The sequence below is a fragment of the Manacus candei genome, unplaced genomic scaffold (assembly GCF_025592945.1).
Source record: "Manacus candei isolate 608988 ecotype Guabito, Panama unplaced genomic scaffold, ASM2559294v1 h1tg000011l, whole genome shotgun sequence".
Taxonomy (NCBI): Eukaryota; Metazoa; Chordata; class Aves; order Passeriformes; family Pipridae; genus Manacus; species Manacus candei.
The window spans coordinates 4,924,858-4,950,046 of record NW_026138059.1 but is presented as its reverse complement, the minus strand read 5'-3'; the positions used below and the strand labels follow the sequence as shown (position 1 = coordinate 4,950,046).

Genomic DNA, 25,189 nt, shown 5'->3' with positions numbered 1-25,189 from the left:
ATTCAGTAAACACTATGTTTTACATACTCGTAGCAAATCTGTTTGAGTAGTAATTTCTCCCTGTAGTACTGCCAGGTCTCACAAAGTGTTTGATGCAGTTAATCTTTTTTCAGGTAGATATATATTTTGGGGAGTGAAGAAAAAAAATAAAATTGGCAGTGTGTGTTTATTCTATAAGCACTCTGGGTCCAAAATAGAGTGGGAAACAGTTTTTGTCTCTTCTCTTAAAGCCCTTCCTTTTGTTGTAACCTGGCTATGTTTCCTTATGCTGTGATGGCTGCTAACCCACTCCTTGGATGCTTATCCACATGCTAAAAGCTCAGTCTGCTTCTGAAAGTGAATGTGAAAGATGCAGGTGAAGAAGAATTTGACTTTTGACTCAACCAATTGGGGATGGCACGTGAGGACTGTGGGTTTTGTCCTCCCTGTGGGCAAAGGCTGCTGTGTCACAGCCTGTCCCTGCTAGTAGACACGTAGGCAGTTTGCCGGGGAGGACTGGAGGGGGATTTGCTGTGCTATCCGATAGCCTGCAGTGATAAATGAGATCTCCCCATCGGCAGCTGGCCCACATGCAGCGTGACAGTGTGGGGGATGGCACGTCTGCACCCCCCCTTCCCTGTGACACCCTGTCCAGCACCGCACTCGCCTCTCTCGGCACACTGGGAGTGTGTCCCTCCAGCTCCGTGATGCTGCCGGGCACGGTCACACGCAGGAGCAGCAAAGGCTGGATGGTCTGTATGGCTGTACCTGCTCGCTCCATAGGAAAGACGTAATCCCTCAAAACATCCCTCACACACACACTCAATGTCAGCTGGGCCAAAGCCTGTGTAAAACCCCATGGATTTATCATCACTTTGCATTCAGGAATTATTCTACTAAGAAATATTCCTTGTTGGCCTGTCTGCTTTCTTTTACTCCCTTTTTTCTTCCCATCTCTATTCTTCATAGTTATCCCTTATACTCCTTTCCCCCACTCTTCTTGACAGATACCCTCTGACTATAAATACCTTTCCACTGATGTCAGTGTATTCACCCTTTGGAGGAATCCCTTCGGTCCTGCTCCTGCCCTTAACCAAGGGCTGCTGCAGCCATTTCCATCAGCTGGTGACAGACACCACCTGGTAGAACTCCTTAGTTTCCTCTGTGGTGGGGAGTTTCTCCTCTGTCTGCTGCTGTCGGCCAAGCAAGTGTATTTTGGGACAATCTGGGGCTATGGCAGCTCTGACTGCTCTGTCCTTCACAACAGAGGAGGGGGAGCGGACAGAGATGCATCCTCACACACACATATCACAGTCTTTCATTTCTTCCCATGTATCTTCTCACATACTCTGCACGAGAGCTCTGATTGTAATTATCTATATTTATTTAATCCTGTCATATTTGCTTGGCTCTATGTGTTTGCTACACTAGCCCGCTGCTGTATTCAGCCAGACCAGATACTGCTGCCAAATTGCACTAACTGTAGAGCTGCACCCCAGACAACTGCTTTGGTCTATTTTTAACTGCTGGTAAATATTAGGGAAACTGTCTGAGCCCATAATATTCTCCCTCTAGTCTCTTTTGAATTGTTTATGGCATAATTAGCTGCAAAAAGGGAAGGGGGGAGAGCTGCCTGCATGACCTTTTGTTGTTTTCAGTCTACAGTACTAAATATTTTCCCTCCTACTCACATTCATTTGATTCTTTCTTGTCATCCCAGCTGAAAGGATAAGATAACCAGAGCAGGGCCTTCTCAACCCTCTACTGCAGCCTCTTACATCTGCTCCTTCCCAGGTTGGAACAAAGACATTGTCTATCTCCAACAAAGAAAGCTTTTCTCTGAAGTGTTTGCCAGCAATCTGAGTAAAACAGGCCTTTATAAAATCAAATGGTCCCCAGAGAGCCCAATCCAGAGGATACCAGAGCAGCAGCAGCACTGGAGGGGCAGGCTGGCGCAGGGTGGCTCTGCTAGGATGGGGAGCACACTGCCACAGCCAGGCAGGGCAGGGACACCAGCATCCTGCAGCCACCGACATGGGTAGGCTCCTCCAAGCTCTTTGGAAAAATACTGAGGATATCTGGGCCTTGTTCCAGATTACTAGCTTCAGGAGGGAAACCACAGCCAGTGTGGATAATCCCAATGAGCTCACTCGTGCACTGCTCAGGAAGCTGTGCTGCTGGCTGGAACCCATGGGGAAGTCGGTGGGTGTAAGTACAAGCACAAAGAAGCAGGATAATGTTAACTGCTTTGTTATTCACCTTCGTGCAGCCTCAGGAAGGGAAAGAGAGGAGGGAGAAGTAAGAGTGGGGAGAGGAGGCGAAGTTCTAGGCTGCCAAGGCTGGAGGCTCAGTCTCCATGGGGTTCAGACTCGTGCTCTGCCACAGAGATCCGATGTGAGGATGAAGATGCTCGTTTCTCACCTAACACTGCCTCAGCTGGCAGCGGCAGAACAAGGCAGACAAGGTAGTTTTGGTAAGAGCTCCGAGGATTTATTTTAAAACTTTAGTTGCCATTTTTAGCTCAGGAAGGGGAACATAATCAAATATATTTTCCCTATGGCACAAGTTGGAGTACAGATGTGTAACATGACTTCTTTTAACTGGTCTTGCATCCATGAATTTCAGTGCCTGGTAAAGTTATGGAGATTATTCTGGGAGGTACTGAAAAACACCTGAAAGACAATGCAGTCATTGGTCACAGCCAGCATGACTTCATGAGAGGAAAGTCCTGCTTATCAAACCTGATTTCCTTTTATGACAAGGTTACCCACCTAACTGATCAAGGGAAGCCAGCTGATGTAATCTTTTTGGATTTCAGTAAAGCTTTTGATACTGTCTCTCACAGGATCTTTCTGGACAAAATGTCCAGCACACAGCTGGATAAACATATCATGGGCTGGGTGAGCAATTGGCTCAAGGGCTGAGCACAGAGGGTAACAGTGAGTGGGGTAACATCAGACTGGTGATCTGTCACTACTGGGGTTCCACAGGGATCCATCTTGGGCCCTGTGCTCTTCAACATCTTCATAAATGACTTGGACGCAGGACTGGAAGGGATACTAAGCCAGTTGGCAGATGACACAAAACTGGGAGGAGCTGTTCAGTCCCTCGAAGCAGGGAGGCCCTGCAGAGAGACCTCGACAAATTAAGAGGACTGGGCCATATAAAGTTCAATATGGGAAAGTGCCAGATTCTGCACCTGGGATGGGACAACCTGGGATGTACAGACAGACTGGGGAATGAGATGCTGGAAAGCAGTGCCATGGAAAGGGACCTGGGAGTCTTGGTTGATGGCAAGCTGAATATGAGTCAGCAGTGCCCCGGCAGCCAGGAGGGCCAACTGTGTCCTGGGGGGCACCAGGCAAAGCATTGCCGGGGGTGGAGCGAGGTGACTGTCCTGCTCTGCTCTCCACTGGTGTGGCCTCACCTGGAATATTGTGTGCAGGTTTGGGCACTGCAATAAAAGAAAAGTATAAAGTTATTGGAGAGCATCCAAAGGAGGGCAACAAGGATCGTGAAGGGCCTTGAGGGAAAGCCATATGAGGAGCAGCTGAGGGCACTTGGTCTGTTCAGCCTGGAGAAGAAGAGACTGAGGGAAGACCTCGTTGCAGTTACAACTTCCTCATGAGGGGAAGAGGAGGGGCAGGCACTGATCCCTTCTCTATGGTGACCAGTGACAGGACCTGAGGGAATGGCCTGAAGTTGTGTCAGGGGAGGTTTAGGTTGGATATTAGAAAAAGGTTCTTCATCCAGAGAGTGGTTGGGTGCTGGAACAGGCTCCCCTGGGAAGTGGTCACAGCACCAAGCCTGGCAGAGTTCAAGAAGCATTTGGACAATACTCTCAGGCACATGGTGTGACTCTTGCAGATGGTCCTGTGCAGGGCCAGGAGGTGGACTGGATGATCCTTGTGGGTCCCTTCTAACTCAGCATATTCTGTGATTCTGTGAGGACCCCTGGGTGACTTGGAACATGTGGTACGTGACACAGGAAAACATCCTGCTGGGAGTTGGGAGGAGACATGATCCACTCTTCTTTCCTGCTTCTTCCCTGGTAAGGTTGCTGTGCTGCCTTCAGATGCTCTTACTCAATTAAAAGTCCATGCTGTCAGTGACTAAGGCTGTGTGGGTAAGTGCAGAAGTAAGTTTCTGAGCAGAAACTGCATATGTTACAACAAGCAGCAAAGAGACAAACACAAGTCACTTCTCAACTACAGTGGAACTGGAGAACATGCAAAATAGAACAGCATGGTATATTCCTAGTTTTACAATTCCCTAAAGGTTTTCCTTGAAATGGGTCTATGCAATTGGCTTTGGTTTTACAAGGATTTAGTGTAAAAATAGTGATTTTTAGGAGAGGCACAAACCCTGTGTCCTCACCATGCTTTTTAGTCACCAACAGCTTTTTCCCAAAATTTGTTTCAGTCCATGTCACACAGCTGATTCCCTTTTCCGACCACAACTCTTTAACGTTAGATCTCAATTTGCAGTTTGAATTATCAGTGTTTTCCTTACCATCACACAGCAGAGACTGGGGCTCCAGCATGGCAGGTACCACACAAATACAGTGAGAAAGCTGCTGGTAACCTATACACAGCACGAGGTGCTGGCCAGGGAGATCCTTTCAATTTGATGTTTGATGGGCTGGGAAGTGCTAGTGCTGGGAAAGCTAAAGTACATGAAATGTGAAGTAACAGATATCAGGAATGAGCACAGGACAATGAAGCTTTAGAAACGATGTGGACAGCAGGGAAGGACGGTGATACAGAAGAGCTGTAATGGGGGAGATTCAAGGTGATCCCTCCCATGTCCTCCACATGGACATTGAGGATGTCACATCTTGAGAAACCGGGGAAGGAACAAGTAGAGATAATTCAGCAGGATGCTTTTTACTGTGCACATTCTGTGTCAGGGAGGCGCTCGGGGGAGAGCTGGGCTGGGAAAGCGCTGGTGTGGCCAGCAGCCAACAGAGGCCCACAGGACCGAAGTCTGTCCCATCCAGAGCTGCCCTGGCTGTGGCCGCAGGCAAGGGGTCGGTGTCGCCACTACCAACACTCGGTGCCACCCAGTACAACCACAAACCCTGCTGGAAACCACCGGGCCGATACACTCCAGCTGCCATTGGAAAATGGACACAAGGGGCTGGGGAAGATGAAAAACCGAAGAACACCCATTGTTTCATAGAATGCCTGTTGTGACCTCTTAAAAGACGTTTGCTGGGTTGAATCCAATAATCCACAATAACGACCCTTCCTGGTTTTGGGGTGGGAGCTTAGGGTTATTTTTAAGGCCGGACAGTCAGGCCGGCAGAAGAGCGCCTTCCCCGCCGCACGTGGCTGGCGGGATCTCGACGGGAGAGCTTCAGGCGACTGTCGGGAAGCTTCAGGAACAGGGACGGTTCCCGGGACCGGGAGAGCTGCAGGCCGGTGTCGGGAAGCTGCGGGAACGAGGACGTTCCCCGCGCACGCGGGCGGGGGTTGGCGGGAGCGCGCGTGCCGCTCCGCACGCACCGCGGGGGGACGGAGAACACACGTCGGCCCCGCCCCCCCGCGCGCGCGGGGCATTCCCGGCCGCCGCCCCGCCCTCGACCTTTCCCCCAGTTTCCAGCGCGCGCTCCCCAGCTCCGGCCCCGCCCCCTCCCCGCCCGCCCGCCGGCCGAGCCCACGCGCCACCCTTCCCGCGGGCACGCCGCGATCACGCCGCCCGCCGCCGCTCATTGGCCGGCCGCGGGCCGCGGCGGGCGCTGATTGGCTGCCCCCCCCCCCACAGCGCTGCCTGGCGCTGGAGCGCTCCGAGCGCTCCCCTAGCGCGGCCGCGCCGCTCCCGCCGGGCGGGGCTCGAGGGGGCGGGGCCGCCGGGGCCGCTCCCGCTGTTCCCGCCGCCGTGCGCGCGCCGATCCCGCTGTGCCCGCCGGTCCCGCTGTGCCTGCCGCTGCTGCTCCCGCTGCCGCTCCCCGGGAGCACCGCCGCCAGCACCACCCACCGCAGCCGCGCCATGCACGGCTCGCCCTGCTCGGACATGGGAGATGCGCCCGCGGTGAGCACCAGGCGGGCGGAGGGAGGGAGGGAGGGAAGGAGGACGGGGCGGCGGGGGCAGCCGGCGCCGGGCCGGGCCGGGCACGTGCTCGGCGGCGGGCAGGGCGTGGGGACCGCTGCTCACCCCGCGGGGAGCGGGTCGGTGGGGCCGCGGGGACGGGGCGGCCATGCCCGGGCAGAGCTCCCGGAGGTGGGGGCTGCCCCAGTCACCTGCGGGGAAAAGGGGGGCGGCCCTCATGCAGCGGCCGGCCGTGCGGGGCGGTGGCAGGGTAGGAGCTGCCCTCCGTCTCCTCCTCTTTCCCTTCCCGCCGTCCGCCCTTCGGCGGCGCCGCCCGGCCAGGGGCACTCGCCGTGGGGTGGGGAGGGGCGGGGGCGGTGCGGCCCCTCTGGGCGGGAGGAGGTGCAGCCTGGAGGGGGTACCCGCGGGGCCAGCGCGGCACTGCCCGCCCGCTCCATCCTACCCGCAGCCCGCGCTGCCCGCATCTCCTGCCCTCTCCCCATCCTCCCTGCCCGCTCCCCATCCTCTCTGCCCTCATCTCAGGCCCTCTTCCCATCCTGGCTGCCTGCACCTGCCCGCACCTCCCTGCCCGCTCCCCATTCTGCGCAGCCCGCGCACGTAGTTCCCGGCGGGGTGATGTGAGGACAGGCAGCCGGCGCGGTTGGCCATTTCCCTGGCAGCAGCCAGGGAGCCCGGGCTGCAGTGCTCGCCTGCAGAAAGGGCTTTTTTAGTGGGGTTTGTGGGTTTTTTTGGAGGGAGGTATGTATTTTTTTTCGTGTTTCTCTGGGGAATACTGCTCTCCTGAAAGGTAGAGTTGGAAAAAACAAACCCTGCTGGCTTGTTTGCTTACACACTTTGAGGAACATTTGCAGTCTCTGTGTCTGCTCAGTACAGAGCCTCACCTGGTGTGGCCCTACCCGTCTTGCCCTCATTCCCACTCGGTTTTTTTTCAGGGGAAATTCTTAAAAGTCGATCTCTGAGCAGTTAATTGCTTTAGAGTACTTTTACCCCTTCCTGGCCCCCAGTCTTGACATCTCCATGCCTGGTAGCTCATGTTTTAGGTGAAAATCCTTTATGAGTGCAGTACTGGCATTTTGGACCTCTTATGTTTAGCATGTTTGCCTGCACATCCCTATAGTGGAGACAGAGTCATCTTTGAGACACTGTTGAGTAAGTATCATTCCACAATACTTAACTCAGTAACAAAACTCATTGGCTAAGGTGTGTGAGTTCTGAGACCCAATGAGTAGAGCTCCTTCTAGGGATCAAGGCCATGCTGGCAGTGTCATAGTGCTTTCTAAATTAGAATGCTTTTGCTGCAGTATTTATATACTCTTTATAATAACAGCAGGCTCAAGAGTTGTGATCCATGCTTCTGAATCCCAGCCTTTGAGTTAGCTGGTGTGTATAAAGACTGGAAGAGTTTGGAGGCCTAGTTGAGAATGAGCTGGCACATGAGCAATGAACTATCAGTGCAGCATAGCTTTTGGAGCCACTGCCAAGTACTGTAAGAGCTTTGTGAATTTTGGACATCCTTCCACAGAGAAGTGAAGTGTTTTGCATGCGTGCATACGTGTGCACAGAAGACTTTTCTGTGATGCTTGCAATTGGAAACAAATCAGTATGATTATGTTTGTCTTCATAGTGCCTTTTGGATACTTAGCACCCACATGTTACCAGATCTTTCTAAACTACAATGCAAACAGTTCTTATTGCACTTTGAAGACTATTTTCCTTCCATCCTTTCTCCCATCCTGGCTTCCCTGTCAGTAAGAATAAGACAAAAATGCTTTTGCAAGGTGTGGTACTCCAAGTCAATGATCATACCTTAAAGCATCCTACTGTCAGCTGAAATTTATCTTCTGGATGTCACCAGAATGAGATTAGTGCTGAATAGCAGTTGTCTTTTGGGTCTAGGGAACAGCCTTGTCTAAACAAGGTTGGAAGTCAGGATTTTCCTCTTTTTTGCTTCTATGCAAGCATGGGATGTGTTTATTCAGAGCAGTGTAATCCAGGAAAGTAGCTTTGGAAATGTAAGCCACACACACGTATCTGTTCCTTTCCTGCAAATCACACTTCATTCTTTTTCTGATTTTAATTTTTTTTTTTAAAGAAGGGGGTGTAGTGGGGAGAGTGAGAGTGGAGCCAGTTGGTAAAAGTCTTGCCACTGGCATGGGATCTGTTTCAGATGACCTTCATCATGAGCAGACAGTGTGTGGGTGGTGTCGGCTTTGTATTCTGACTTGTCCTGATGGCCGGTAATCCGATTACATTCAGGTTGACATTGTGGACATCTATGAGTCTATCCGTGAAAGGCAGCGTCATGACAGTGAAAGGTCTACCTGCAGCACCTTGGAGCAGAACGACATTGAAGCCGTTGAAGCACTTGTTTGTATGAGCTCCTGGGGTCAAAGATCGCAGAAAGGTGACATATTAAAGATAAGGCCTCTCACGCCCTTCTCGGATTCTGGGGATTTTACAATGCACGCCGAGGCTACGTCTGAGTTACCAAAGGACTACCTATCGACACTGGTAAGGAAAACATGAATACAAAATAAATATGCCCAACACCTGGATGTTACATCTCTGCAGTCCCTTAGCTTCTTGAAAAGATAACCTTGCTCAGGTGTCCCTGTGTCACAGCTACAGCACAGCCTGTGCTCTGTGTGTGTGCACAGAGTAGTGAGGTGAGCGTGTTTAGCTTGGGTTTTTCTACCATCTCTGGGTTGGCAAATGTCAGGAGTTGATCCCTTGTTAAATCTAGATGTGAAAGCCCTTGTTGACTGGTTATTTGACTTGACAGAGATGTCAGGATGGCTGCTGTAGGTTTCTTGGAGCATTTTGATAAGAATGGCAGAGTGAACCTCGTGATTTGGCATCAATGTATCTGCAAATGCTGTATGAAAAAAGACTCTTGATGACATTTGGCTTCACTCTGGTCATTATAAGAGAAAGTACACATTACCATTATGAAATAGACAATTTAATTAGTTTCTGTGCTATGTGTTTGTACATGTAGTCTGTTATTTCTCCAGACATTGGTCTACTCCAGCTGACTAATGTCAGTTGAATCCAAATTTTTTTTCTTTTGTTGTAATTTATGTTGCAACAAAAGTAGGTATTAGAAAAGGGCTTGGTGGCATTCAGATTGTAGATGGTTAAGGCCCATTTCAACCAGGAGGCTTCCAGTATGCAGTTACATCAAGAAAAGAGGGAATAATGGAGGAAAGAGGCTGAGATAGTATGGCAGCTCTCATCATGATGGGCTGCTCTCATCTCCTGCCACTCACTGTTAGCACTGTCTCTTGAGCAGCACAGGACATAGTTTTCAGTGGTAAAGGAGGAAGGAGAGGCAGTGCAAGAAGAGATCATAGAGAGAAATGGGTGAATAAGAAGGGAGAGAGCAGTTCCATTTGTTCATATTTTGGAAGTAGCCACAAGTTGACAAAGTAATAATTGAGAAAAGATCTAGGGCTTTCTGGGAGCTTGAAATGGAAAGGTACAGTATTGCTACTGTACCTTTGGTGGTCTGTTTTCTGTGAACAGCAGAGTACTCATAGCCTCTCATAGCTGTGCTCATTGCTGAGGAGAAAGGAATGAATCCTTTTTGTAGTGCAGTAAGCAGACTTGCAGTGTTTTATGCAGATTTACAGCTGCCTCATTGCCTCCCTTTTATTAATATGCTTTTAAGCAAGATCAGAATGACCATGAGATGAGGCAATGTATGTATCCTGGTTTTGGCTGGGATAGAGTTAACTTTCTTCCTAGTAGGTGGCACAGTGCTGTGTTTGAGAATTAGGATGAGAATAATGTTGATAACACACTGATGTTCTAGTTGATGCTGAGCAGTGCTTACCCAAACTCAAGGACTTTCCAGTTTCCCGTGTGCTGCCAGTGCACAGGAAGCTGTGAGGGAGCATGGCCAGGACACTACTGACCAAGCTGGCCAAGGGGATATTCCATGCCATAGAGCATCAAAACTGGGGGGACCAGTACTGCTTGGGGACATGCTGGGTATTGATCAGTGGGTGGTGAGCAGTAGTACTGTGTATCACTTGTTTCTCTTGGGTTTTATTCCTCTTTTTATTATCTTCCATTTTGTTACAATTATTATTATTGTTGTTATATTTTGCTTTATTTTGGTTATGAACTTGCTCTTATCTCAACCCGTGAGTTTTATCTTTTGATTCTCCTCTGTAACAGATCTGACCAGAGTGTGTTGAAACAAATTTGTTATCAGCATTCATTTTATTAATTTAATAGTTGTTGATCACAGTGTTGAATTATTTGCTCTCAAAGTCGTTGTGTTATGTAACACCTTGCTTGCTGTGTGTGTTCCCCATTGTGGTGGTTATCATCTCTGAGGGTTGGGCTAAGGTTATCGTTTTACTGTACTTTGTAACACTGGATTATGATAGCATAGAATTGCTGGTCTTGAAATTAATCTGGTTTTCATACTCAGCATTGTCGTCACCTCTGTACTTGGGGAACCATCTATTAGAAACTTCTAATAATTACACGTTTTACTTTTCTCCTCGGAGAGCCAATCTGTGGAGAAGACATCTTCCCACATCCTCCCCTTCTCCAGGCTAGTTAATTGTGTTTAGGAATTTTGAAAATTCTGAATATTCTTGGGATATTGAAACCAGCATGGTCTGTGAATTACCAGGATCTGTGAATGTGGTTCAGGTCTAGTTTAGAGTTAAGCAGCTATTTGTGGCTACTCAGACCCTGGTGACAGGCACTGTGACTACTCAGACCCTGGTGACAGGCACTGTGACTACTCAGACCCTGGTGATGGATGATGCAGCTGAACCAGAGGATGAGCCTGTGCTGCTATCAGTTGTCCCTGTACACCAGAAGAAATGGACATGAAAGTCAGTTCATTTAGTAAAGAGCCATCACAAGAACTGGAGGAAGAGGCAGAACAAGAGGTAACGACTCAATCCCTATCCTTGACGGAGCTGCGGGTTATGTGAAAAGGTTTCAGCCTTCATCCAGCTGTGCACATTATCACCTGCCTGCTCCAATGGGGCTAGTAGCTTTAAATTAGAAGGTACAGAAGCCTTCAGGAAAGATATGTCACCCAGCCAGGTGGGCCACCATGGAGAGAGATATCTGCTACCTCAGGGAATTAGCCATACTGGAGGTGATTTATTATGACACAAACAAGGCACAGTCACCCATAGATGCAGATAAAGTCCTGCACACAGAACCCATATGGCAGAGATTTGAATCATTTGTCCCAGACTGCACTGGGACAGGGTGAAGCTCTGGAACACCTGCAATACAGTGATGATATTGTGTGTGGCAATACAGCAGCAGAAGTGTTTGAGAAAGGGAAGAAAATAGTCCAGATCCTTCTGAAAACTGGTTTTGCCAAAAGCAAAGTACCAAAGGTACCTGCACAGGGGATCTAGTTTTTAAGAATAAAATAGCAAGATGGATGTCATCAAATCCCAATGGATTTGATCAGCAAAATAACAACTATGTTTCCACCAATGAGTAAGAAAGAAACACAAGCTTTCTTAGGTGTTGTGGATTTTTGGAAAATGCACATTCCAAATTACAGTCTGATTGTCAGCCCTCTCTGTCAAGTGACCTGGAAGAAGAATGATTTCAGATGGGGCCCTGAACAACAACAAGCCTTTGAACAAATTAAACGGGAGGTAATTCATGCAGAAAATTAACTCTGTCCCAGCCCTTGGGCCAGTCCAGGCAAGACAAGGTATTAAAAATGTGCTCTGCACCACAGCAGGGAAGAATGGCCCTACCTGAAACCTCTAGCAGAAAGCACATGGGGAGACTTGGGTCAACCTCTAGGATTTTGGACCTGATACAGAGGATCTGAAGCTCACTGTACTACAACTTAAAAAGATATACTGGCAGCTCATAAGGGGATTCGAGCCACATTGGAAGGGATTGGTACTGAAGCACAGCTCCTCCTGGCAGCCCATCTGCCAATGCTGGGCTGGATATTCAAAGGGTTGGTCTCTTACACATCATGCAGCTGATGCTATTTGGAGTAAGTGGGTCTTGCTGTTCACACTACGAACTCAAAGAGGAAGCCCTAGTCATCCAGGAATATTGGAAGTGACCATGGACTGGTCAGAGGGCAGAGATTCCAGGATGTCACCTAAGGAGGAGGTGATATGTGCTGAAAAGGCCCTACTGGATAATAAATCAGAAAAAAAATGAGAAACAGTGTGCCTTGTTTGGTGATGGCTCCTGCTGTATTGTAGGAAAACATTGCAGATGGAAAGCAGCTGTATGGAGCTGCTCAAGGAGAAGGTAAATTGAGTCAGTCTGCAGAGGTGAAAACTGGCTTTAGACATTGCTGAATGAGAAAAATGGCCAATACTTTATCCCTGTACTGACTCATGGATGGTAGCAATACCCTGTGGTGGCGCTTGCAGTGATAGAAGCAGAGTAATTGACAGTGCAGAGGTAAACCCAATCTGGGCTGTCACATTTTGGCAAGATATTGCTGCCCAGGTGGAGAACCTGTTTGTGAAGGTACATCATGTAGATGCTCATGTACCCAAGAGTTGGGCCACTGAAAAACATCAAAACAGCCAACAGGTGGATCAGGCTGCTAAGACTGAAGTGCTCAGGTGGATCTGGATTGGCAACATGAGAGTAAATTATTTATTGCGTGGTGAGCCCATGGCACCTCAGGCCATCAAGGAAGAGAAGCAACATTTAGATGGGCTCATGATTGAGGGGTAAACTTGACCATTGTCACTATTGCGTGGGTTATCCATAAAGTGTGGAACATGTGCTGCAGTTTTGCAAGCCAAGTGGGTAAAGCCTCCTTGGTGTGGAGGCTGAAATAAAAATACGGGTAGACCTGGCAGTTTGACTGTATCACACTCCCTGGAACCCACCAAGGCAAGTGCCATGTGCTTACAATGGTGGAAGCAACCACTGGATGGCAGGAAACATATCCCATGCTCCATGCTACCACCCAAAACATTGTCCTGGGGTTTAGAATGCAAGCCTTATGGCGACAGGGCACCCCAGAAGGAATCAAGCTGGACAACAGGAATCATTTCCAAAACAATTTCATAGACAGCTGGGCCGAAGAGCACAGCACTGAGTGAGTATATGACATCCCTATCTGAAAATCAATACAATGGACTGTTAAAGCCAACACTGAGAGCAATGGGTGGAACCTTCAAACAATTGAATACACATTTAGCAAAGGCCACTTGCTCAGTCAATGCTAGAGGATCTGCCAATTGGGCCAGCTGTGCCCAATCAAAACTTTAACATAGTGTAAAAGGGGATAAAGTCCCTGTAGCGCACATAAAAAAATTTTAGGGAAACAATCTGAGTTATTCCTACCTCAGGCAAAGGCAAACCCATCCATGGGCTTGCTTTTGCTCAAGGACCTGTGTACACTTGGTGGGTAATGCGGGAGGATGGGGAAGTCCAGTATGTGCTTCAGGGGGATCTGAGAATAGCCAGTGATTTGGATTGTATGATGTTAATTGCCATATAGCACTGTATGTCATCACTGCTATGGTGGCTACATGCAACATCAAGGGTATTAGGGTAAGAATCATCCAGAATAATGAAGAATGAGCTTTGATGAAACTGGACAAGTGGAACGCAGGTGGAATCAGAACTGACTTCAGCAGGCAGCAATCCAACACCACGTACTATCTCTCCTGCCCTGAAGGACTACTGCGAGATGGAGCCCAAAGTCGTGGATAAATGAATTCAACAGATGTTTTAGAGCAATGGTCTGCCCATAGACAGGGAATGATATCTGTGTGTGTGTATCAAAAGGCAGGAAAAGGGATGGTGGTTAATTGGGATGTATTGAGAAGTGTAGGCATGACATAAATGGCATAGAATATGGGGTGGATATTGTCCTGTTTTCAGCTGGGATAGAGTTAATTATCTTCCTAGTAGGTGGTACAGTGCTGTGTTTGGGATTTAGGATGAGATTAATGTTGATAACACACTGATGTTTTAGTTGTTGCTGAGCAGTGCTTACCCTAAGTCAAGGACTTTCAGTGTCTCATGCTCTGTCAGTGAGGAGGTGCACAAGAAGCCATGAGGGAGCACGGCCAGGGCACTACTGACCAAACTGGCCAAAGGGATCCTCCATGCCATAGAGCATCATGTTCAGTGTATGAACTGGGGGGGAGTTGGCCAGGAGGGACCGATCACCGCTCAGGGCCAGACCTTGCAGGTGGTGAGCAATTGTACTGTGTATCACTTGTTTCTCCCTTTTCATTACAATTATTTTTATTTCTATATTTCCTTTTATTTGAATTATTAACTTGTTCTTAACTCATAGGTTTTACCTTTTCCCAGTTCTCCTCCTCATCCCACTGGGCATGGGGATGAGTGAGCGAGCAGCTGCACGGTACTTGGTTGCAGTCTGAGCAGTACACTTTAATCAGTTTGTCTTAAGAGGCAAGTTCTGAGATTCTGGGGAAGGGGCATAATTTATTTTTCACAGTAAAGATAGTGCAAAGCTGTGCTATGGAATTACACTGATGTACAATGATGATTTGTTTTTTGCAGTGCATGACCCCTCCGCACAGCCCTGACTTTGTTGAGATATCAGCGGCTACACTCCTCTCCTCACAAGTCACTTACTCCAAGCCAAGGACTGTCATGGCAAATACAACTGCCTGTTCAGTCACATCAGTGACTGGTGCCTCTCCCATAGCCAAGCCATCTGTTCTCAACGTGGAGCGACAGTGCAGTCAGAAGCCAGGGATCTCTGAAGCTTCTGCCTCTCAACCTTGCAGGGCCATGGCAACAAGTGTCATACGTCACACAGGTGATAGTTCTGCTTACCATCACATTCCTGCTGTGCAAGAGAAAACAAAGGTAACTTCAGGCTACGGCACTTCCAGAGACTGGTGTGGAGTGGATGAACGAAGACATTCCAGACTGCCACAGGACACGTGTGCTGCAGATGATTTAATCAACAAAAGCTCTCCAGTACGTCAGCCTTATGCACATGACTCCAGTGATATTGTGACCAGTAAAGGGCAACTACCAGTCCAGCCTGTTTCACCACAGACCCACTTACCAAAGAACTGTGAGAATGACTTGCAAAAAAGAGCTACCCCAGTGACACCTGCCCCTGTTTCAAGCCCCCAAGTTCTCTGTCAAATGATCCCTCTAAATGGACAAAACAGTATGATCAATGCCTATGTCAAGCCTTCAACTCCAGCACTCTCAACTCCCATGAAACCTATTTTACCACAGACAGCACCGCTCTCCCAGCCTGTGCTCATGGGACCTTCTGTGCCTCAGGGGACTGTCATGTTGGTTCTTCCCCAGCCTACTGTCACACAGACAGCACAGTGCCCACAGACCGTAATGACTGTTGGGAGCACCAAGTTACTGCCCCTTGCCCCTGCTCCTGTGTTCATTGCTTCTGGTCAAACCTGCGCCCCCCAGATGGACTTTTCTAGACGGAGGAATTATGTTTGCGACTTCCCCGGCTGCAAGAAAACCTATTTCAAAAGTTCCCACCTCAAAGCCCACCTTCGCACCCACACTGGTGTGTACTAGGGAGCTCTGGCACTGGTTTGTGTTGGGGTGCCGAATGCATGGTTTTTGTGGGGACCAGGGTGGGAAAGGGAAGAGGCAGGTGATTGGGAAGCTTGTGCTCATCTTGGGGAAGGAAGGAATGTTCATTCTCTGTGGGCAAGCAAAACAAGCCAGACTTTGTTCTGAGACCTCAGCTGACCCCGTAGTGTTAGTTGAATTTTGCAGGCTTTAGCTGGAGTGAAGCTTTGCCGTCTGTGTGCGTATGTTTAGATCTGAGTGGAATCCTGCCATCTGGACTAGATTGAAATTAATTGTGCAAGTCCCTTGTTTTGGGGGCTGGAGAGGTCTGGTGAGAGCAAAGCATAGCACAGGTAGTTGGTCTTAATTACTACATGAGTAAAAGGAAAGAGAAACTTAGTGCTCTTTTTACCCAGGGTTTTGTTTAGGCTAAATGGGAGAGATTTTGGGCTGCTGTGTTAGACAGTAGAGACGCTATAGGAATATAATGCTTTATTAAGTTACAGAATGGGAATTTTAAAGGTAAATGAAAATTAATGTAATTAACATGAGCTGATTTGCTCCATAAAATCTGGTCAGTGTAGAGACAGTATACACGTGCTTTTACTTACTCTTTTTCTGGCTCCAGGATCCTGTTAAATCAAAACTAACATTGAGTTCTCAGGGATTATTTTTGATGTTGAAGGAGAGGCATAGTGGGAGATTGGTACAGAATAGCTCTATCTATTTTTGGTTTATCTTGACTTTTTTCCTCACCTGCCCTTATCCCACAGACACTGGTTTATTGGATGTTACCTTCCGTGACAGGATTTGCATTAGTTTGCCAGCTTGTCTTTACAGTTCCTTTGGGGAAAGAGCTTAACCTCTACATGAAGCGGATAATCCTTTTAAACCATAGCTCAGAGGTAGAATGATGCTTCTGCTTCTGGTTTTGAGAGGCTGCTGAACTAACTTGGCACTAGAGGATAAATGTAGACTAGCAGCAAGTGTCTCGCTCTGAGCTTGTGCCACTGCTGATCCATAGGGAAGTTTTGTGTGTCCCTGTATCGTGATTAGGACTAGGACATCAATGGGAGGTGAAACACATGGACCCCTCATTAGCCATTTCACATTACAAGAAGAGGAGGAAGAGTAGTTCAACTTTCTTTTCCCACCTTTTCCCTGCACACTGACTAGTTAGATGATACCACATACACCAAACACAGAACTTTACTCTCAATATCTGTCATAAGAAGAACACTCTTGTGGGGCTTTCTGCAGGCCGCTTCGGGTCTACTCCAAAATGTCCCCATAAATTTGGACCACATGGTGGATGCTTATCTGGAGCTCTCTGAGAGTTGCAGGCGGTAGATCACGTTGTTCAGGATAGGTCTCATGTTAAGCAGTGGCCCAGGATGAGCAGCAGCTTATGTGGGCAGCCTTGCTTGACTGCTGCTATTTCTGGGCATGCAAAAGGAACTCCCCTGGCCATCTATGGGATCTCCAGCTGCGTGGGGATGGCAGCACAAGGCCATGGGACCTCCAGCTGTGTGGGGGTGGCATGACAGGCCATGCCTCAGGAGTGCCCGCTGTGGGGGGTTGATGTTTGTGTGTAGGACTGGGTCACTGGAGCAGCAGGACCCTGAGGCTCCATTCCAGGCTTCCTGTTAGCCCCTAGTACTTGGTGATGATATGGTGCAGCTGTAGAACTGTGGATGAATAGGGATGGAGGCAGAGGGTTGCTTCTAGTTCTGACAGTGGATAAGGTAGCACAGATGAGCAGTTCTTTGGAACTCATTGTTTGCAAGGCAGGTTTTAAGTTAGTTCTTTAATAAAAACGCAGCACAGCTTCTCAAAAGTAACTCATGCTTCCTTTTTGTCCTGCAGGAGAAAAACCTTTCAGCTGCAATTGGGAAGGCTGTGACAAGAAGTTTGCCCGCTCAGATGAACTGTCACGCCACCGCAGAACTCACACGGGAGAGAAGAAGTTTGCGTGTCCCGTGTGCGAGCGTCGCTTCATGCGCAGCGATCACCTGACAAAGCACACCCGCTGCCACATGACCACGAAGAAGACCCCCAGCTGGCAGACAGAGGTTGGCAAACTCAGCAGAATTGCCACAGCAGAGAAACCGAAAAGCAGCAGTGCTCTGAGTATGCTCATCCCCATGCCATCACCCGTCTGTCAGGGCTAGAGTGAGGAAACACCTTCCCTGCAAACCTTGAAGATCAGGAAGAGCTCCGATGGCTACAGCAGAACTGGCAATGGCTTTTGTTTTCCCTGTGTTTGTGCATACTTTAGGTTCCTGCAGTTTAGGTCCTCAGTTGATAATGCTGTATGAGAAATCTATCCTATATTTCCTCGTCCCTTCCCTGTTTGTTTTTTTTTTCAACACTTGGGCAATTGCAATCACCAGCACTTCAGGAAAGCAGAACTCTTTAGAAATTATTTTGGCTATAGTGTAATGCTTGCTGTTAATATTTTGATGGACAGTAAAACAGGGTGGTTTTTAATTTTTATACTACTATTTTCTATACCAAATATATTTTATATTTGTTCTTTTTGGTCTTGTTATGCAGGCAAATTACTTGGCCTGCATTAGTAGGGGTGTGCTGGATGAGACCCAGAGTTTTGGAAACTCCTTTTCAGTAAACCTAAACAATTGCCTTCAGAGCATTTTATAAACATGTAAAATTTGATAACTCATATTGGTTGGTGTTTGCACACTTGCAAATCCTGATCCTGCAGTGGGCTAGTGCTTTTACACCCTCCTTACGCAGGTGACATTGGAGATCAAAGTGAGTCAGTCATTTTTTAACACAAACCAAACCAGAATGACTTTCTTTGAGAACACAAGTGTTGAAATCCTCAACATTTTCTGAATTCATACCCTTTGCAAGTGGAAGCCGTTGTGGCTTTTGGTAGAAGTTTGACATACCGGGCATTCTTGAGTCCACAGTTCATTGGAGCAAAGTTTGGAGGAGCCAGACTACTCTGATGGAGGTAGAAGACAAACACCATTTAGAGACTTTGACACTAAAAATTATGCTTTATTTTTGGTCCTACTAAACCAGCATAGCAAAATCAAGTGAAAAATGCAACAATGGCAAGATAGCCCATGAAGAATTATCTGGGTCTCTATTTTGTTTTGGTTTTTTTTTTTTAGAGAACAGGAGAAATAGAAAATTAAGGGATTTTATGTATTGTGGATGCTTGTGCACCTTATAGGAAATTGTTCAAGGCTTTCATTTACCTGTATCAATGCACCAGAGGAAGTGCTAATTGTGTCTTGAGTTAAGAAATAGCCACCCTGTCAACCTGATGATGCTCTTCATGTGGCCTTATACTTCTCCACAGTACTTTGTATAAAATCACCCTTTTCTATTAAACGATACACTCTTCCTGTTGAATGGATTTTCTTTTACACGAAGTGTAATCATGGTTAAGAAGTGGAACCACTGGATGCAGGAGTGCTGTGTTGTAATGGCATGGTATGAATAATAAAAGGCCTGTAGCACAGTCGGACTGCTCAGTTTCCGTGGTGCGGAAGGATGTGTAAACGTACTGTAGCAGAGCTGACAGCAGAGCAAAGCACCAGGTGTTTTGCTGGGAGACAGCTCACCTGCTGAATGAAATGTTTCTGTAGAGTTTATTCCTTATGGACTCTTCTCCCTTCAGCCACTCCTATGCTGAAGCTTAGTTGAGCACTGAGGAGGATTGTTTTTTCCTGGATGCATCAAATGTGGATAACTAGGAATGCTGTCTCTTGCATGGCTTTGTTCTGAAATCCTGGTCTTGCTTCCCGTTATAGGCAAAGCATGGATCTCATCTATGTAAGTGCAGACTTGCTGATTTCAGCTAGCACTCCCCTGAAATCAGCAGAGACCTGTTTCAGTTTAAAGCAGATTATGTCATTATTTTTTACACTAAAGTTTATAGTTATAATGAACAGTACTAAGTTTTCAAACTGCACTAAATTGGAGTATTGTACTAAGTGTACTGAAGTTTTTGTGCCTGACCTTTATAACGCCCACACCCTGTTCACTGACACGTGCTGTAATCCCACTGCCCCCAGCATGTCTGCCGGTGAGTGTGTGTGTGGACTTTCCAAAGAACTCAGTTGGAACCCCTTTTCCTGGCAAAGTGGATGCTTGTGGTGTTGCTGTTCTCTGTTGATACCCCGTTTTCCAAATTTGTGTGGTGAACAAAGAGATGTCGCTGCTTTACTTTTTTGTTTGTTTTTTTTCTTGGAAATCCCGAAGTTTGGCTTTTGGATGCTGTTTTCATTTGCTTTTAAGCAGGGGAAGCATGTCCTGTCTCAGTTCAGTGGCCAGTTTAGTACTTCATTTTTTCTTTACAGACCAACCATCTGTGGTGTAAACCTGAGCAAAACAGTTTGAAAACTCATGTCATAATTATAAGTAAATTGTCATGTTAGTTGCATCATGGGAGGAAAATGATGGACTGGAGAACACAGAATTTTGAAAAGTGTGTCATGTATGTGTGTCATGATGTGGAAAAGCAATGACTCTCTCCTTGTTGGGTTTACATGGCCTGCAAGGGCTGCCTCCCACCACCTGTGTCCGGGACATGCGGATTGTTCTCTTGTGAATGTGCATGAATAGCTGTGCCGTGGTGTGGCTGTGTCTGCTCTGTGTGCTCTGTTCCTTCCTGCTGTGTAAGGGTTATTTATGGAGTACGCATGACTGGGATAGCTGATCTCTTTGCACTTTACTGCCTGAACTCTATTGTTCAGTCTTTTTATTTTGAACCTATATTTTAAGGAAATGGAATCGCATTTTTTGTACCTGTTTTTAACTTTTATTAAATAAAATGCATGTAATGTGACTGGTTTTAAGTCATAAAAAAATTATGAATTTTCAGGTTTCATAGATGTCCATTCCAGAACTATGAAAATCCATCTGGATTAGGTTTTATGGCTAGGCAAGTGGAAGACTCTGGGAACAACAGTCTGTACTTCTGTTCCAGCATGGTCTCCAGCAGCTGTCAGCAGAAGGGATGGGCTAGGTGCTGCTCTGTTGGTGTTGCAAGCTGTGCATGAAGTGAATGCTGGAAGTAAAAGATGAGAATGTAACTCAAAAGTTACATTAGCCCCAGTTCTTCCTGTTCCCTCATACCTGCACTATGGTAAGGAAGGGGCTCTGGCAGGCTGGGTGTCACCTCAAGGTCTCATTTGGGAAGCGATGGTGACAGCAGCAGCAGCTATCTACATTTTTATGCTTCTCTGCTGTTTCTTTTCCTCTGACCAGTTCCTGAACTGCAGAGATGTTTATTTCCAGCAGGAAAGGAGAGGGTGTAATGATTTCAGCTTTCTCTCACAGCCCTTCACTGCAAAGTGGCTCAGTCCCTGCAGTCAGAGCCCTGGGAGAACAACTTCCGAGCGGTGACTCAAGGCTTTGTCTGCAAAAGTGCACATCATTCTTGCAAGTGTGAGGAAGGTGAAAAGAAAATCTTATGGATGGTTCTCATTCCCCCTCAGGAGAACAACTGGAAGGGAAGTCTTTGCTGCAGGATCAATGCTCTGGCAGAATGGCCCACATTCTTCAGCCTGTGGGCTCTACAGGTCTAGTGTAGAGCTTTGTTTCCCAGAGGAAGTTATCCTACCTGTCCCTACTATTATTTTTCAAGGAAGATTTTTCTGAGCATCAAATCATATCCTAAACAATACTTGGTTTTTTTTTTTTTGTTACCAATTTTTATATTGTCTCCCTGGCTTTGTATATATGAAACATGGTGATGGATTTCACAGTTCTGTGCTCATCTTTCTGCTTCTCCTTAGCACCAAGCTGTGGTCTGAGCTGTTCCATGCAGCCAAGAGGTGCACTCCATACACATCTTAATGGTGCTGGAGTCTCAAACAGCTTCATCCTGTGAGGGAAACAATCTGCACACAAGGAAGCCTTCACAGCTACCCCTGTGCTGACACAGGCATTGTTGAGGATTTCTGTCCTGTAACCATTCTAAATCCATGAAAAGGAATCATTTTCTGAAGGAAAATGCATTTGTGCCCAAACCTATCTGTTGGCTTAATGCTATGTTTTGCAGTCAGACTGGCATTGCTTGTGGTCACACACACCACACTGTGTTGTACAGCCAAACCTTCAGCTCAGTGGTAGGTTCCCTGGTCTTGCAAATTGATGAGCACTGATCCACTTGCAGTTTGGATACTGGAAGAGTGAATCCCTTCTGAAGCTGCAGAGCAGAGTGGGCAGAGGTGGTCCATGCTGTTAGGTGGTTGCACACTTGGTGTGCTCCTCTGGCTGTGGCCACAGCTCTGGCTACCTCTGTCTTTCCAGCTGAGAAAGCTGTACTCGGCATCCTGTGGCTGATGAAGGTGGCCCTTCATCTGTCATCTCATGAGCTGAGACCTGCCTCAGGGTTGCATCTGGCTTGAGTACATCTGCTAGGTTAAATCTTCTGGTTTTGAAGTTTCGTCTGTGAGCCCATCTGCCTGTTTGCCTTCCGTTTGTGTCTAGCAAGGCAGCTCAAGGCAGGCAGGCTTTGGCTGTGAGAAGGTAAACTACTTCCATGCATGCAGGAAGACTAAGTCATGACTCAAAGCACAGCAACCTGCAGGCTGAGGAAATGGCAGTCCAGGGGGAAGCTGCAAAGCCTCAGGCATGTCTCTTCACTGTCCCGGCAGTCCTGGGGTACACTTCCCTTCAGTGAGTATGTTAGCACTGAGCCATTTTCTTTCCAGATTGTTTCCATCCTCTGTCAAATGCAGCCTTCCTCATTTTTTGCTTCAGTCCTTCTGTGTAGGAGAAGAAAATTCGTGACTTTTGTGTTCTGATGCATGCGGGCACACATTGGCACATCTTAGACGTGCAGAAAACTTGAGGAGTTTGGAGCATACCCTTTCCTGAGAGAGTTTTTCCTAGATAGGAAAAATACCTTAGGTTTAATTGTCTCCTTTGTAGTGTCTCTTGAGTTCAGAGTGACTTCCTTTCTGTTTGTTATTATTGTCCAGATAAACTCACTTTAACCCTGTGCAAATAATTGCCATGTCCTGTGTCCAGAGTGGGGTGAGAGGGAACTCTGCTGTGGATGTGGTCTGTGCCAGGCAGCTGCTGTTCCACCTCCCTGCCCTGTGTGGTGGGGAACTGCACGATGCTCCTGTGCCACAGTTCCAGGCCTGCACCTTGCTGGGGCAGAGGCTCTGTTTCAACTCCGAGGGTTATGTGTGTGAATAATTTGGCTGAAAGCGTGTTGGAATTTGACCCTCAGAGAAAAGGGGTTGGGGAAGAGCATTCCTTGGGATGGTGAGGTGCCACCCTCCTTTTTCCTCTATTATGAAGGTGAGTAGATGACAGCAGGGTGCTGGACAAGGGAACTATTAGTTGCTCTGCTCTTGGAGGTCCTGGCAATGGGATGGTGGCAGATACCCTCCCCACTCATGTCTACTTACAGCTCCCAAATGAATTCTTGAAACTTGTAAGAGATTTCTGGGTGACTACAGAACAGGTAAAAGATAACTTGCTTCCTAAAACTGCTCCACCACTGATCTGTTTTCTTAGGTGCTCTCTGGGAAACAGTTCTGCCCATTTAGTGGGCTACTGGAAAGGCAGAGCTCTGCAAAGAAAGGCAATATGTGTTGCAGTGCTGTCACAAAGAAAAGGCATCTAGGAAGAAAGAGACGAAAGGATTCAAAGTGTTTGTTTGCACATGAAAAACAGATTTGAGGGAAACTGAGAGTCTGAGTAAGTGTGTAAACTGGTTCTGTAGTTTCAGGTTTGTTGGTTTTGTTTTTTAAGATCTTGGGTTGAGTAATTTAGAAAATATGGTTCTATGTTTTCACCACCAGAACCTTTCAGCTGGCATCTTGTTGCATGGCCAGGTAAGAAAACTGAACTTGTGGAAGTGAAGAAGCTCAGAAGTGGCAATATCTTCTCATGCACTAAAGAGTAATTTTTCATGATTAGCTGAAAAAATTACCTTCTTCAGTCCCCTCAGCAACTGTGGTAATAGGAGGTATGTAGAGACAGCCAACTGACCAGCAAAGGCTTTCTTACTCCTTTTGGACTAGTGCAAAATGCAGCATGTAGCATTTGTCTTTGTCAGATGAATAATGTAGTGATTTGTTTAAAACACTGGCCTTTTGCTGTTTTATTAATGGAGATTAATAATGTTAGCTGAAAAGCCATGGTCAGCTACCCTGTCCTATGCTGCATGTATTAAACAGGAGGGTAGTTTCTAAAATGATGAACGAGAAACTCTTCAGAACCCTGCTTAATTCCAGCAAACTGTTTTAGGAGCAGGAAGTAATGGCAAGCTGAATAATTTTTTGTCCTTCAAGCAGTTGTGACTTGATGATGGTTATAGAGAAATACTACGAAAAGAAAATGAACTTTCCGATAATTCAGCTGGTGGGGGGATGTCAGCATTCACTTCCTGAGATGTGATCTCCACAGTGCAATTGTCCTTATTTTTAAAAAGCCATTAATTCAAGAAGTTTCTCTTGAAATTAGTCATGGGCTGAACTACTGCTTTAATGTGATTACTTACCTGCAAATTATCTAGTGTCCTATTTTCCTTGAGCAAAGGATGGATCAAAATAGAGTTACACTGACACCAGGCAATTAAACTGCAATTGTGCCTTCCTCGGTACCAGTCCCATTGCCACCACCTTGTTTTGGTGTGCTGCTGGGTAAAGGATTGACACAGAGAGAGGAACACAGTCCCATTGATTCTTGGGCAGGCTGGGAAGCTGACTGGGTACCACCGTCCTGTTCTGCGTGGCATGAAAATAAGACAGATATGTTTCAGTTTGTGAGCTGCTCTGTCCTGGTCATCTCTGTGGTCAGAGCACAGTGCTGAACACACATCGTTTCATGGCACAGAGAAAGCCTGCAAGACCATGGCACAGTTTGAGGCCCCTCCTTGGGGGCATCCCCAAACTTCTTTCTCCCCTCTTTTCCCTGGTGCAGTGACTGTCCCAGCTGCATCACTCCTTTCTGGACCTTCCTGTGTTCCTGCAGCTCCTCCTTTTCTGTTGGTGATGCTGTAAAGTTTACCTGTGAAACCCACTGCACCTTTGTTCTAGGTGCAGAAACATGCTTCTCTCTTGGCTATTTCAGAAGCTAATTTTGTAAAGTTTACTCACTCGCTTTGTTCAGTCAAGAGAGACTTCTCGCAGCCTAACAATACATTCGGTTAAGGTGTTACTTCTTTGATTAGTCAATTTCTGTAACTGTTAATACTTAGAGTTTCCTTTAGGAGAGCCTGAAATGGGTTGTAGAGTTGTTACCTGGGCCAGTCATCAAATACAGCCTCAGAGAGAAACTGTGTGAGGGGAGGCAGGGCACAGGCAGAGTGACCCAGGGTGAAGGCAGAGCCCTGGTCCCTGCTTGCTTGTTATAGCATGGTCTGACAGCAGCGTGGCTTTCCTTCTGGTTTGCTGTGACTGAGTTCCTCGAGGCATCTCCCCACAGGTGCCAGAGACTCTGGGGACCTTGGCAGAAGGAAGGTCTTAGTTGAAAGAATGAGATCCAAGTTGAAGGAAATTCCAAACCACTACAGTGATTAGAAAAGAGTATAGAGTACTGCCATGCCCTATGGTGCTGGGGTCAGACAGCTTCCCATGTTTTTTCTGCTCTCTGCAGGCAGATTTTGCTCATCCCAGTAGCTCTTTGAGAGCTG

The 25,189-nt window shown here is 47.2% G+C and overlaps 1 protein-coding gene across 1 annotated transcript; it reads left to right on the top strand.

The window, feature by feature from the left end:
* Window positions 1-5,841: 5,841 nt before the first annotated feature.
* KLF11 (KLF transcription factor 11) lies at window positions 5,842-19,048 on the top strand. Its single transcript, XM_051778316.1, has 4 exons — window positions 5,842-6,012; window positions 8,287-8,541; window positions 14,551-15,544; window positions 17,419-19,048. Exons 1-4 carry the CDS (start codon window positions 5,971-5,973, stop codon window positions 17,721-17,723), a joined length of 1,596 nt encoding a protein of 531 aa, XP_051634276.1. The 5' UTR covers window positions 5,842-5,970; the 3' UTR covers window positions 17,724-19,048.
* The last annotated feature ends 6,141 nt before the right edge of the window (window positions 19,049-25,189 follow it).